This window comes from Sminthopsis crassicaudata, chromosome 4, assembly GCF_048593235.1.
Source record: "Sminthopsis crassicaudata isolate SCR6 chromosome 4, ASM4859323v1, whole genome shotgun sequence".
Taxonomy (NCBI): Eukaryota; Metazoa; Chordata; class Mammalia; order Dasyuromorphia; family Dasyuridae; genus Sminthopsis; species Sminthopsis crassicaudata.
Genome location: NC_133620.1, coordinates 429,622,131 through 429,637,860, shown reverse-complemented (window position 1 = coordinate 429,637,860; position 15,730 = coordinate 429,622,131). Strand labels below are relative to the sequence as shown.

At 38.6% G+C, this 15,730-nt stretch overlaps 1 protein-coding gene across 1 annotated transcript; it reads right to left on the bottom strand.

Moving 5' to 3' along the window:
* Positions 1-2,757: 2,757 nt before the first annotated feature.
* On the bottom strand, positions 2,758-14,945 carry CHI3L2 (chitinase 3 like 2). Its single transcript, XM_074263038.1, has 11 exons — positions 14,873-14,945; positions 12,429-12,458; positions 10,856-11,057; positions 9,968-10,024; positions 8,858-9,008; positions 8,338-8,462; positions 7,939-8,068; positions 5,780-5,968; positions 4,840-4,956; positions 3,677-3,818; positions 2,758-2,928 (listed from the first exon to the last, which is right to left on the bottom strand). The coding sequence occupies exons 1-11, from the start codon at positions 14,937-14,939 to the stop codon at positions 2,924-2,926; spliced, it is 1,215 nt and encodes a 404-aa protein (XP_074119139.1). The 5' UTR covers positions 14,940-14,945; the 3' UTR covers positions 2,758-2,923.
* Between the last annotated feature and the right edge of the window lie 785 nt (positions 14,946-15,730).

Below are 15,730 nucleotides of genomic sequence, written 5' to 3'. Positions count from 1 at the left end.
TCAAGAAGGTAGATGTCAGGTCACATAAGGCATCTAAATGCCAGATTAAACAGTTTGAACTTTTGGTAACAATGGAGAGCCAATGAAGGGTTTTGAGCAAAACATAGTATGACCAGATGTGTGCCCAAACAAGACTACTCGGTTAGCAATTTGAAGACAGATGGGAAAGGAGAGATTGGAGACATGGAGACAAGTTACATCTTTCTGAGGAATAGGTAATGAGATCTCCACTCAAGTGAGGACTGTGGGAATGAGGTGGGTGGATACTCTAGCAGTCATGATTCCATGGCCAGCTAACAGGACTCTAACAGGTCACAGGGAGACATATTGGGTTAGAGATGGTCTCCTAATGGTTGGGTAAATTATGGTATATGAATGTTATGGAATATTATTGCTCTGTAAGAAATGACCAGCAGGAGGAATACAGAGAGGCCTGGAGAGACTGACAGGAACTGAGGCTGAGGGAAATGAGCAGAACCAGAAGATCAGCTGTACACTTCAATGTTGTATGAAGATGTATTTTGATGGAAGTGGTTATCTTCAACATAAGGAAGATCCAACTCACTTCCAGTGATCAATGATGGACAGAAACAACTACACCCAGAGAAGGAACACTGGGAAGCGAATGTAAATTGTTAGCACTACTGTCTATCTACCCAGGTTACTTATACCTTCGGAAGCTAATACTTAATGTGCAACAAGAAAATGGTATTTACACACATATATTGTATCTAGGTTTTACTGTAACACATGTAAAATGTATGGGATTGCCTGTCATCTAGGGGAAGGAGTAGAGGGAGGGAGGGGATAATTTGGAAAAATGAATACAAGGGATAATGTTATAAAAAAAATTACTCATGCATATGTACTGTCAAAAAATTATAAATAAAATTTAAAAAAAAAATTAAAAAAGAAAGTGAGTCTGTGATTACCCAAGAATTATCCTAAGCCTCTGGAATTCCATTTCTATCCAGAAAGTACAATCACAGTGAAGACCTATTGGACCAACAAGAGAGAAAGTGGGAACAGCTCCTATTATTGGAAGCTCTCACTCTAATTGGCAGAGACAACACATAAAAATAAATTCTTGTTCAGGTGGATAGAAAAATCAGGGAGTCCTAAATATGTAGCAATAATGGAGGAGTGGGAATGGGAAAGAAGGGGAGAGATTCTATTGAAATATATGAGATGACTGTGCCATGGGGACTGTAGGACATATCACTCAATGACTTCTCTACTTCTCTACTTCTCAATGTCATTATATACAAAAAAAGGGTTTGAATTGGATGACCTCTACTTTCTTTCCCTCTAAATCTTTTATATTGTCTGATTGCATTCATATGACATGACCACTGACCTCTTGCCCTGACTCAAACATGGTCCTTCTTCCATCTGTCACTTCTGCTTCTGGTTTTAGCTTCTGGTTGTAATCACATTCTCTCTATCTGGTTCCCATCTGCCAAAGTCATCCCCAGTTGGGAAATCACTATCAGTTTCAAAGTCTCATCCAACCATCTTCCAAACCAGGTGCTGCTTCCATAGCCTCCCCCCCTTTTTTTTTCCAAATTTGATAGAATTCTCAGGAGGGATAGAAGCCAATAGTGATCAATTTAGAATTTACTAAGTTTCAAGATGTCTTGGTTTGAGATCTCTGGCTTAGATCCATCAAATAGCAATCAAAGTCCTTGAAGGACATTGCATTGTGCCTTACATTGCCAGAATCTTAGGGATCTTTGATGATTCGGAACCAATTGATAACTCTAAAGTTATTTTTTACTCATGGCCCCAGCCCCCAAATACCAGCTCCTTCTTAATTTCCCTTACCTAGGACCCCTGCATCAGACTGGGTTCAATTTGAACTTAATGGGGATCAGCCAGAACAGGATCCCATCCCCCCACGTTGGTAGTACCTTCCCTTTGAAATTACTGTCAATTTACTATCTATGTACTTTCTCACTTATATGTCATCACCTCCATTGGAATGAGAACTTCTTATGGTTGTTGTTGTTGTTTTTTTTTTTTTTTTTTTTTTTAAATTTTCTTTGCATCCTAAATCTGATAAATAGTAAGCCTTAATAAATGCTTGTTGACTGACTGATCAGTCTTGTGAATGCTTCAAGTCAAGTAGCTCTTCTACATCTTGTCCCATCACTGTTTATCATCACTACCTTACCTCTAAGAATCAGGTTTGTCACCCTTTGGAAAGACCCCCCCCCATCCCTAGGGTCTCCTCAGGGCAGTGAGTCTGGAAGAAAATGTCAAATCGGAATCCTCTCTAAATCAAATAATGACCTCCCTCCTTTCTAGTTTCCTTATCTGCTCCAGGATGTTTGCAAGGTAAATATCTCTTCCTTCCCTTTAAAAGCAGGCATGAGGGAGGGACAATTCTATAGAGTTCAGATTCTAAGGGTCAAGGAACAGAACCCAATAAATTCTTGAGGTCCATAGAGTTGATCACTGACCTCTAAATGGTTGTTAGAACACAAAATTAATATGTTGGTTCTTTGTTTCTTGAGTCCACTTCCAATCCTTGGATGGAAGAAAGCAAAAGATTTTCTAAGTCACTGATGGATACACCAGGGAAATGTCTCCTGGTCCTGCAGGATGATGCTTCAGAAAGCAGGAATGGAAGAGAGATGTTGAGTGGGGTAATGAGAAAAGTATTGTTTGATCTCAAATTAGGAGGATGAATGACTTGAGCCCCAATAGGTTGGAGACTGTGTGAATATGAAGACAGAATGCTATTATAAAAGTAAATTTTCTTAGGTAAAAATATTTATATTTTATTCTGTTCAGCAGCTGGAGAATGAAGTAAAATTGTCACTGGTGGGATGGGCAGGAAGGCAAGGATGTCCATAGCCATAGGTTATCCATCTGTGAGCATTGCCAAAATGGACGAATGTCCAGACATTCAATTTCTAGTTTAAACTGTAAATGGAAAGAGAAGAGAACAATCAAAACTAAAACTCTCTGCTCGTGAGGCAAAGATACAAACTATTAGAATCTGAGGAACAATTCATCAAGTCCTTCTATTAGAGGCATCTGATTTTGCTTTTATCTAGTTTTTGTTTATTTTTGTTTGTTTGTTTGTTTGCCAAGCCCGGGAGAAACAGAAATCAGAATCAGGGTCTAGAAGAACTTCTTTGGGCCAAAAATGAGAAACAAGGGAATGAATTTCTGTATAGCAATACAAATGTTGTCGTTGCTGTTGGAGTTTTCTTGACAAAGATACTGGAATAGTTTGCTATTTAATCTTCCCATTTTACAGATGAAGAAACTGAAACAAACAGGATTAAGTGACTTCCTAGGGTCAAACAGTTAGGAAGTATTTGAATCCAGTTTTGAATTCACGAAGATAAGTCTTTCTGACTCTGGGTCTGACACTTAGCACTATGGAGTCACTTAAAAATGCCCATATGTATTTGTATATTATTTCTTCAAGAGTCTATCATCATAGGTTACAGAATTCAAAAGAATCTGCGAGGGTATAAAATATAACACTCTCATTTTAGATAAAGAAACTTAGTTTGAGAGGGATGTGACTTGACAAAAACCACACAGCTAATATTCAACAAAATTGGAATTTGAATTCAGATCTTCTGACTCTAAAGTCTGGAGCCTTTTCCATTTCACATAACTACCTCTGGAGGGCAAGTATTCCTTCCACTTCCAATACCTGTTTTGCCAGAGTTCAGTGTCTTCTTGATTGCCTGAATGAGTGGGAATGCTCCTTGTTTGCAGGATTTGCCAGTATGGTCATCCAGGTCAATGGCCCAAATCATGGCCCCTCCTAAACTTGCCTTTTTCAGATACTGGACCTGAAAGAAGTATACAGAGATTTGGGCCAGGACACTGAAAAAAAGCATCTAATGATCCTCCTAGATCTCTGGGAATGTCTCAAAATTAGGTGCTAGTCCACAGGAGGGAATGGATTAATAATTTAGCAGCAAACATTAAGATTAGACAGAGAAAAATACTTCCTGGTAGGAAGGGGCAGCTAAGGGAGCTCACAGACCCTATATCCTCAGAGGACAGGGTAGACACTTTCATTTCTTTTCCTCACTTTCTCCCCTATACAACAAAGCTCCATGGAATAATGGGCAGACACTGACACCAGGATTCCCAGGGATCTGAAAGTGTTTAGCACTTTAGGATCATGGACCATAGAAAGGGAGTTGCTTCAGTTACAGTGGCCTTGAGATGGCCAGATAGATGACGCCAGCTGGGAGGAACAAAAGTGGAACAGAAAGCTATGGAAACAAGAGAGCTGCCCCCTGCCTAAAACAAGGGCAAGTAATTGGAACTACTAGTAGTGCTCCTGAGAACTCCTTGAGATTAAGAGGGAGGTAACTTCAATACTCACTGCCACTATCAACACTTCTCTCTTTCTCCTTTCTTTCTCTTTTCCCCCTTTCTTTCCTTTCTACTTTCCTTCATTCCCTTTTTCTTTATTCCTTCTTTGATTTCTTTCTGTTTTCCTTCCTTTTTTGTTTCATTCCTCCTTTCCTTCCTTTTTTCTTCTTTCTTCTTTCCTTCCTTTCTTCCTTCTCCTTCATTCCTTCCTTGCTTCCTTGTATATATCCTCCCTTTTTTCTTTCCCTCTTTCTTTTCTGTTTTCTTTCTGTCTTGTTCTGCTCTTTCTTCTTTTTCTTTTCCCCCTTTCAAACTTCTATGGCTCAGGTCCTTAGAAACCTATTTTGTCTCACTATTGACTTTAGCCTAAAGAACCCACTGGTACTTCATCCCAGAGCCATCTTAGGGACTTCTCTGTCTCTTTGCAAACTTTTCTAAGTTTGACCAGGATTTTCTCATTGTCTCCATTACCTTGGTTACACTTACCTTGGTCTTCACACTCTCCACATCATCAAAGCCGACCCACTGGTTCCCCTTAACTGCATAGGGCACCAGCTGTTCTGGGATTTGTTTGACTGTCGCACCTTCTAAGAACTGGCATACCTAATAGAATAGGAAAGAGGTGGGGAGAGGGGTGGAAAGAGCATTTAGCCTTGGATTCTTAGACCAATATCCACAAACAATCCCTGGATAGATCTCAAGAGTATTTGTGGATTTGTTTTGTTTTGATATTTTGAACATTGGTTTCCTTTGTAATCTGATATATTTCATTTTATGCTTTATAGTATTATTTTGAGGAGGAACCTCAAAGCTTTATCAGACTTCCAAAGAGCCCATGACACAAAAAGACTAAAAAACTCTATGTAAGACTGTTCTATGCCTAAGCAAAAGCGCCTGGCTATCGAATTCCCAATAAGTCATCGCTTGAAGTTTGCTAGTAAAGGAGATTCCTTCCAAGATCCCTCCATTCATTCTATTTTTGAATGAACTCTGACTGTTAAGTTTTTCCTTGTAGCCACTGAAATCTGAATCAATCATTTCTACAAATTGTTCCTACTTCGGCCCTCTGAATCTGAGCAGAATCATTCATTTTCTGTCTTCCCAGCTGCACCGTAAGGCCAGAGAGGGCAGGAGTATTTTACTCATCCTTGGGGCACCCACCATGCCTTAGACGTAGTGCGTTCTCGAAGTTTGTTGAATGACTCATTGACTTTCAGAGTCTTTTGTACTTTTTGGCACATATTCTAGGGGAGACTGAAAGGTAGCAAGGAATCTCTCTCCCTCCTCCCATTCACAGACCAGTACAGACCTGAACCTTGGAGCCCTCTATGTGGACTGGCTTCCTGGGAATTTATCTCCCCTGTCTATTCTAAGGTGGGCATCTGTATATGGCAGGAAGTCTAATATTAGGGAAAATTCTTTGTACCTCATAGTAGGCTAAAAAGCCTTCTTCTGCAGTGAATTGGCCGGGGGTGCCAGGACCACTGGCAGGGGCTCTCACACCTGAGTTAGATGCAGGTGTAGAGAGGGTGAAGGAGCGGCCATACATAGGGATACCCATGATGATCTTCTTCCCTGGCATTCCCCGATTCTTCCAGTAGTTCACAGCATAATCCTGGGAAGGGAAGACAAACTGAGCCTCGAATGAAGAGAAATAAAGAACGCAAGTATGGCTTTGTCATTACAATCTGCTCAAAACTTTTGGCTTCTCCATCACGGGGGCATGGAGGAGGGCAAAAGGTATGCTTTGATTCTTGGCAATAAGTTGCTAATTGGTCTTTCTATGTGATTCACTGGCCCTAAAGAAACTAAGATGTTATTTTTAAAATAAAGCAATGAATTCCTGAATTTTTTTAAATTAAAAAAATGTCAGGGAATTTTAGGAGATATAAGAAAACTAGCCATCGAGGTCTTTGTCGTCAAGGCTGGCAATTTCATCCTCTCCTTGGCATTTGTCTTGGAAATAGGGATAAAGTTCCTACTTCCATGGGGTCCCATATTTTCATAGTTTCCTGAAGTAGCACTCATTATTCTCTAATATTCAAAAAGACTCACTCACTCTAACAGATGAGAGTAGAAGAGAGGTTAATTTGGAACTGTTTTCCTTCTATGGGTTACAATGGAAGCCAAAAAAGAATTGTGAAGTGGAATCTATCTTCCTTATTCCCAGTTCCTTATACATGGTGAGTGCTCGTGAAATTTCTATAGAATGAATTATAGGAATGGATGAGAAAAGGAAAGGTAAGATATCTGATTTGAGGGGTCCCCTACAGTGGAAAACGTCCTGAATCATAAAACTCAGAGCTGGCAAAGACCCTTAGTGATCACCTAATTCAGTGATTTTTTTCAGAAATAATTTTTATTTTATTTTATCTTATTTATTTATCCATTGTACTACCTAGCTGCCTTATATATTGATATATTTACAAATCATGCTTTTCACTTATAGGGGAAATTAAGAGGAAGATTATGAACTTTCAGTAGGTTTCAGATAAAGAATTGAACACAGAGAGCCAAAGTAGCCTTTTTAGAGTCACACAGGGAGTAAAACCCAGAGTCACGATTTAAATCCAGATCCCACAACCACAAATCAACTCCTTATACTGCATTAAACTGAGATCTGACAGAAACAGAGTGGGAGCAGCAAAGAGATTAATTAATTATGGCACCATTTCTCAAGCTGACAAGCCAAATGAAAAAAGATATGAAGGCCTGGAAAAATTTTCAGAAATCCCCCCAAAAATATTTCCAGAAAAATAAAAAATGCCCTATTCCAAAAAGAACAGAGTTAATGTGGAGGTGAGGTTAATGTTAAAAGGCACGAGGCTTTCCCCAACCTTTCTCTGTAGCTCCTTTTCCAGACCTTTATAATCTATATATCTACTTGGATAAATCAGTTTCATTAAGTATAGACATCCTTCTTTTGCCCATGTTAAAGGGTCATCATTTGGATAAAATCAGAGAAAGGATGCTCTCTTGTCAATATGATGGAAAAGCTGGTGTTGGGGTTAAAGGAACGGGTTTAAGAATGATTGTTAGTAGAGATGGGTCAGGATGGAATGTTCCATTTGGGAAATGAAGAATACGCCAATACATATTTCTCCATTTGGTAAGGATAGTAGTTGCTTTTGCCATAGGCACAATTGTGAAGAGATAGGTAATACAGTAGATGGAGCACTGGGCCTGGAGTCAAGAAGATCTGAGTTCAAATCCTATTTAGTGACCATCTGCCTCAGTTTTCTCCTTTGTAAAATGAGAATAATAATAGCGCCCATTGTCAGGGTGGTTAAAGGGGGAAATGAAGTAATATTTTGAAATAATTTTTATTTTATTTTATCTTGTTAATTTATCCATTGTACTACCTAGCTGCCTCATGTATTGATATATTTACAAATCATGCTTTTCACTTATAGGGGAAATTAAGAGGAAGATTATGAACTGTTACATGTCATATATAATTGATATATTTATGAATCATAATTCTGTACTAGAACTCATAATATATATAGTATAATGATTAATAAAGATTAGACTTTTTAAAAAGTCCCTCTCCTTTGACCATTCCTCTCAGCATTTCAATCCTACCACATTATAGTAACCGCTATTCCTCAGGTCCTGGTTCCCTTTCTTCAGAGGGCTGTTGTGGCCAGTAACTAGGGGATTCTCCCAGGATCCATGGAAGTCAAAGGTCAGGAGGTTGATGAAATCCACATCACTACAGAATCCAGAAAGCAAAAGAAGTAAAAAAAAAATTCTTCTGAAAATCCTTAAAAAACTATAAGCTTAAGGTATAGTATAAGGGATTGTGAGTTGTGATAGAAATGTGAAAGGTTTGGAGTCTGGACAGGTGATTAAAAAGGCTTTCTAGAGAAAGCTTTTAAAACAAAGTATCTTCCTCTTTATCACATCCCATACCTGCCCAGATCATGTGTCCAAACTGGGTAAAGGTAGAGGAGTAGCTCGGGTGACTCCAGTTTTCCTCACCTTGCCAGGTCCTTGATCTCATAGCTGTTATCAATTATCTGCCTTCCTGCAGCCACCCCTGCAGACAAGAGAAGCTTCTCCTTCCTGGAATCTTTGGCTTCTTTCTGAAAGGCAACAGCTAACTCCTACGGAACATAAGAAGGAAGGTGCCTAAGAGTCAGATTTTAAGAACGAGACTTTAGCTTGGGGCTTGGGAAATGTGACAAAGCAAAGTCTCCTTTCCTAGGAAATCCTGAGGAATCCAGGAATCTTATGGGTTAGGAAAGGATAATCCTCCAGTATCAGGACCACCCATCACTATCCTCCTGAGACTCCTCAAGAATTAGAACAGAGTGTACCCCAAAGGTACACTAGGAAAGGGTTAAGACGGCTACTTTCCATTCATCCCTCCATGATCTATAACATCCTTCTCCTTTGCCATTGAGAACTCCCTCTTGCTCTGGGAGCTGACCAAAGAGAGGATCTGGTCTGCTTTGTCATAGGAAGAATGGGCCAATGATTCCACGAGACTTAGCCGTACATGAATCAGAGAAGCGAAAAAGGGCTTTTCATTCAGTTCAGGGTAGAGCCAGTCTATGTCCAGCCCATCAAAGCCATAATTCCTCAGGAACGGGATCACGGAGCTGATAAATGTTGATCGTGATTCAGGAGACTCCACCATGGGATGGAACCTGGTAGAAACAAGTCTGATGTCTTTTGGGAAAAATTGGTAAGGAGGTCAGCCTAATATGTTACTCCAGAGTCTAGGGAAGTTTCCAACGGCAGTTTCATTTCTAGTCTGAATAGAATCTCTAAAAACCATGCTTCAAGTGCAAAAACCACTAAGGTCTGAATGCCCATGGGTCCCTGGATCATCATCTTTACTCCAATTCTTATCCATTTGAATCTTTCTAGCATTTTGAACATCCAAGTAACTCTTTCAGATGTAGGACTTGAATCCTTAACTTCCTGGTGCTAAGACTGATTTTTATAAATCTTATAAAACTCTTATAAAGTCAAAAAGACTTAGATTCAAATCCTCCCTCTCACATATCCTAACTGGGTAATAATAATTTAATTGAAACCTCCTCTATCCTCTGCAAAATGCAGATAATATCTTCCTCACATGGTTGTTATGAAAGAATGTATATAAATGTTTTATAAACATATTATTATATAATTACATAATATTATATTATTAAATTTATTTAAAATATAAATATCAACTACTCTTCATAAAACCCCAAGGACACAGAATCAAATTGGCTGAGAGAAGATCTACCCCTGGCCGGGGGAATTAATATATTTTAACAATTTATTTATTTTTATTTTTTATATTATTTTATTTTTCCAAATACATGCAAAGATAGTTTTCAACATTCACCTTTGCAAAACTTTTGTTTCATATTTTTCTCCCTCTCTTTTCTCTCCCATTTCCTTCTTCCCCAAGGCAGCAAGCAATAGGATATATGTTAAACATGTGTAGAAATTAATATATTTAATGTAGTACAATATAATATCCCTGAGAACAATCACTGTGTTTTGTTTTTTCCTTATATTCTCAGAGATTAGCACCATGCTTGACATATAGTACTGACTTAATTAACATTTGTTGACTGACTGAAATAAATACTAGGAGTTATGTGCTTACCCTTTGGAACCAAATTTGGACCCTCCAATGGACAGGAGAGTTTTCAGGCTGGGATTTCTGCAGTGGAAAGATAATGAGTTTATTTCACTGAGGGCTTCATTACCATCCTGTCATGGAGCCCAGAATGTCCACCCTTCGAAATATTTCTTTGAATTTAAATACTGTGTTTCTAGAAGATCCTCATTAACATACAATTTTCTAATTAATATTGACTCTTGGAATCTTTCTGCATTTTGAACATCCAAGTAACTCTTTCTTAGCTCCAGAATTGAAAGTTACTCCTTACAGAGCTGGGGCTAGTTTATCTGCAGCTCAAACTGTCATGACCACAGCAGCCAGATTTCTTTAGAGCTCCATGTCTTTTCAGTAATCTCTTTAATAGATTCTTCTCATAATGACTTAGGAGAAGAAGGATTAACTCATCACCACCCACTGTCATATTAGCAAACATTAGACACCCAACTATGGTTTTGAGGGACAAAAGGACAAGCAGATTTTGATGGGGAAGAAGTAAGGATAAGCACATGAGGTACCAAATGGGGGAGGACAGTCTTGGCTAGAATTATGGTCATGGAGTGTCCTGAGAAGCCAGAGTTGGTATAAGGATACCAAGTATGAGATGAGAGAAAAGCAGGAAATGATGAATATAACTTCATTAAATTATATAATTTTTCCAAAGTTTTCTCCGTGTGTAACCAGGTTACCAAAGAGAGAGGGGTGTTCCTTTCTCATTTTTTCCACTTTAATCTCCTGTATAACATGGGAATCCCAATATCAAGGCTCTCCCATCTTCCTCTTATCCACATCAGTCAAGGATCTAGATTAACTTAAGATGGGCTTGCCTAACTCACCCTCCATCCCATCCATTTTCATTCTCATCCCACTGACCTGTTCTTGAGATCATTGAAGGTGTGATACAGAGTAATATCATTCCACTCCCTATTGGTGATCTTGTTTTTGTTGATACTGGCAAAGGAGTAGATAAGATGGGTACATAATTGTGGGTCAATGGAATCAGGGATGAAATATCCCAGCCCAGCTCGGTACTGAGCCCAGTTGGTGAAGTAGCAAACTAATTTGTAGGCAGAACCTGTAAAGGAGAACAAGTCATACTGGTCAGCTGCAGATTCTTTCTTGGACAAATAACAAAATCATCAAATTGAAAGGAACCTCAAAGCCTAGTTAGTTCAATCCATATTTTAATAGGAACCTCCTTTACAACATACAAATACTAATGATGAATCAGCTTCTGTTGAAAGAGCATCAATAAAATGAAGAACTCACTACTTGTTGGGGTAGTTCAGTTCATTTTCTGACAGCTCCAATAGTTAGAAAGTGTTTATATCAAGTCAAAATCAGCCTTCCAGTCACTCCTCCCTCCTCCCCCATTGTTCTTAGTTCTTTGGCACCAAACAGAAGAAGTGCAATACCTTTTCTTAGGGTCAGACCTTCAAATGCTTGAAGACAGCCATCATATCCCCATTGTCTTCAGTTTTCCAGACTAAAAATCTCCAATTACTTCAAGCATTCCTCTTATTGGAATAGTTTCTAGTTTCTCCCATCTCCTCCAACCTACTCTCCTCTGAGCTCTAGCCTGTCTAAATTTTTCCTCTGCACAGTAATATGGCACCAAGAAGGGAGCACAACACTTCAGATTTGGCCTAAGTAAGGAAGAATATAGCAGGATTATAATAACCTTGATCCTGGACACTGTTCCTCTATTTATTCAGCTTAAGGTACCATTAGATTTTTGCCAATTTATATCACGGTGTTGAGAATTAGTGTTCCATAGTGGCTAAAGAGAAAGCTTCAAAGCCAGGAAGAACTGGGTTTGAGGCTTGGTCCTGACACATAGGATTTTCCTTCTCTAGATAGTGGCAGATCTAGAGACAGAGAGGCTCATCAAAACAAAGAAACACATTAAATTGCACATTGTAAATGCCTCCAAGAATGTTTGCTGTGACAACCAGTAGAGAAAACAGACATTGATGAAGATATTTAGACAGAGAGAGATTAAAGCACAGGAGTAGAGATATATAGAAAGAAAGAAAGGAGTACAGAGAGGTCAGGGGGCAAAGGCAACAAAAACCGATATCATGGTATATCACCAGCACCACCATCATCATCATCACCTCCACCATAACCATCATCACCATCATCACCATCATCACCATCACCATCATCACCATCACTATCATCATCATCATCATAAATAGTATTTAGATAGTGCTTTGAAGTTGGTGAAGTAATTTAGAAATATCTCATTTTGCCCTTTAAACAATTCATTGAAGTAGGTGGTATCATAATCCTTATGATATAGAAGAGGAAACTCAGGCTAGAAGAACTTAAAACAGCTAGCAGGATTTGAATTTTGGTCTTCCTCAGTCCAAGTTCAACCCTCTACCTATTTTAACAGACCCAGAAAGCTAGACAAAGATAATGTAACAAAATCATTACTTACCACCTTGAAGTAGCATCAAGGCCAAAAAACCTGCAGAAATAAAGACCAAAAAAGGGATGTTTATAAATCCAGAAATGAACATCCTTTTATGGACAAGGACTCCCAACATACTCAACTTGAGTTATTTTTAGTTCCTCTGAGGACTTTCTGACCTTAGCAAAGGACACACAGATGTAAGATACTCTCAAATGCTTTGCCCACTGCAACCTTGAGAGTATTCATTAAGCCCTGAGCCAGGGCAGTTTTCTCACCAGGGGCATCTTCTCCCTGAACTGGACTATGAAATCACCTCTATTTGCTTTATATTTCTGGAAGATTAATAGAGCAGCAGAAGTCTGAGTGCCTCATAATGGCTATTCCAGAGTCTAATCTTCTGCAAATTAGTTGAGATTGCTTGTGGAGGTAGGGAAGGAATTATCTAGTCAGAAACACCCATTGGCATGTGAAGAAATAAAAACAGACCAGGAAGAGGGAAGTAACAACTTTTTCTTTCTAGTTACTAGAGAAGCAAGTTCCTTCCTTGAACTCTGTTCAAGGGAAGAGGGAACCAGTACCATTTATTGTTTGGTTAATGGATGCTATTCATCTTTTCTAGCCTAACACCCAACTATGCTGGGAAAGAATAATTCCCATGCTCAGGAAGCTGGCCATGAGAATCCTCCCACTCACAGGGAAAGATTTGGCTTCCATTTCCTTTACTGGAGTATTCTGAGCATTTTATGCAAAATGCAGAAAGCATTAAATACCTGCTTCATAGCAGCATAAAGGTAGCATCTGAACTTGTGGGAAAGGGTGAGATTAACTAAGTAGAGAATAGAGAAAAACAACTGAAGAAGAACAGAGACAAATCCTAGGAGAACTCACATCTTAAAAGGTGGAAAAGAGGTCGAGGAATTGGCCAAGGACATAGAGGAGAGGTTAGACAGGCAGGAGGTAAATTAGGAGAATGTGGTTATTTCTGAAACCAGGGGTGAAGAGAATATTTAAAAGAAGAGTTTAGTAAATGGCCACCAAAAAAAAAAAATGACTGAAGCAAGATAAGGATTAAAGGAAAAAACCCACTAGGTTTGATGATTAAGATATCACTGATGATCTTTGAAAGAGTGATTTCAGTAGAGTAGTGACAAGGTAAATTAGATTACAGGGGGTTGAAGAAAAAAATAAGAGTTTATTAAATGCAGAATGAATGAAGTAGAAGTATTGGGTATAGACAATTTCCCCACGAATTTTAGAAGTAAAAGGGAAAATAAAAATGGCATAGTAACAGAAAAGTAGTTTTCAAGGGAAAAGGGAGAGGTCATTTCCCAAATGGCCACCTCCATAGCTTCTACTTTGCTAATGAGTCTGGGTTGGATGCTTTAGAAGCTATAGAGGTGCTAGGTGCCTTTGTGGAATGAAAATAATTAGAAATTATAAAGGAAAAGGGAATACAAGTCAAGGATTTGCAGTCCTACCTCTGCCAAGCTGACTTTCCCTCTCATTTCCTTTACCCATACCCATTAAGCAATCTTTCCAGTTCTTATTGTCAGTGAAGATAGAAGAGAGAAATGCAGAGATTCCTTTGTTCCTTATTTCTCAGGACTGATCTCATAGAATGTTAGAACTGGATGGGACCTTTGAGTTCAATTGGTTCAATTCTCTCATTCTAAGGATAAGGAAACTGAGACCCACAGACTTATCTGTGTTTCTCTTGTCTTATTTTTCATGTGCAATTTCTATGCATAGTCTGTATCTTGTGGCCCCCAACCCAAATGGGCCCTAATCTTTTCTTGGCATCTTTCCAAGAGACCAAGTCATTGGTCATCACTTACAGATAGAAAGAGATAAAAAACTATGTTGTCACAATTAATTTTTCAGACATTGCTCCATTACTTCCTAAAGAAAGCCTATCTAGCTTTATGATCCTGTGACCACATTTCTTCTTATTTAATTTCATATTATTAGATTTGACTCAGTACTCTAACCTAATTTTTTGGAATCCTATCTCTCTCCCCTCTAAACAACGTATTAGTTATCCTTTCCAGTTTTGCATTATTTGCAAATTTGATAAATATGCCATCTATATACTCATTTAAGTCCATGATTTTAAGAACATCCTATGCATATGGCCAAAGATATATACGTGAAATACTGTACGCATACAACATCAAATCATTATGGGTCAAGTCTCTGGACCAATTCTACTTAATTCCTATAGTCTAGTCCACATCTCTCCATTTTATCCTCAAAAAGATTTTAATCTTGGGGGCTTAATTTTTCTTATTCGTAATAAGGAAGGGACTAAACTAGATGATATGAAATGAAACTTCTGGTTCAATTATTCCACTAGTCTCTCCAAAATGTTGATTTAAATTTTTTTTCCATAGAGTGTCCTCTCTCCTTTCCATCTAGTCCCTACCCCAATCCAAATCCTCCACTGATGAGTCTATTGGATCCATACTCACCCCACCAGAGGAACTTCTGGCCCATGATGGCAACTCCCAGTTCACCAGCTTGTTCTGTCTTTTTCATGTTCTTGGTTCCTTTTATAATCCAAGATTTTTTAAAAGCCTGTCTTGCAGGAAGGAAGCTGTAGCATCCACCCATTCATTCCATTGTCCCTCCCTGGCTTTATTTACCTTGTGAAATTTTCTGGAAGTCACTTAAGCAATATCTTTTCTCAACATGTCACAAAGCATCTTCTCACACTTATGTCACAAGGATATAGAAGGACAGCCCCATAGGGTTGAGATAGTCTTGCAATTCTGACCTTCTCCCTAGTTTCACATGCCTTACTCAAAGTCAAAGTCCTGGGTCTTCCTCACATGTGTTAAAGGAGACTCTTTGCAAATAGATGATTTTAAAAGAATAGATAGCTTCCTAAAGAGGCTTTATTCTCTAGAAAAGTGCCAAGGAAAATGGCACATTCAGCACTGACTCTTCATCATTTATTTACATAATTTATTTTCCTGAGCCCTCAACTGGCCCATGTAAGCTCTATGGATTCTATTCTTCCTCAAAGAACTTTCTCTTGAAATCCATCCTGCATTACAGAAGCCATGGCAGAGTAGAAAAAAGAGTGATGGGCTGGATGTCAGAAACGGTCGAATTCAAATTCAGACTAAGATACTTACCAATTGTATAAACCTGGGCCAGTCATTTAACCTCTGTCTGCTTCAGTTACCTCAACTGTAAAGTGGGGACAATAACAGCTCATAGAGTTATTATGAGGATCAAATGAGATATTTTTTAATTTAATTTTTGATATTTTAGAAAGCTTTTTATTTCCCAAACATATGCACGGATGGTTTGCAACATTAGTT

Coding starts and splice junctions, on each gene's coding strand:
- CHI3L2 (XM_074263038.1), bottom strand. CDS start 14,939: ATGAAAAAGACAGAACAAGCTGGTGAACTGGGAGTTGCCATCATGGGC. Junction 9,009..9,967: donor TCCAAATTTGGTTCCAAAGG/GTAAGCACATAA, acceptor TGTTTCTACCAG/GTTCCATCCCATGGTGGAGT. Junction 8,463..8,857: donor TTTTCGCTTCTCTGATTCAT/GTACGGCTAAGT, acceptor TATGTTCCGTAG/GAGTTAGCTGTTGCCTTTCA.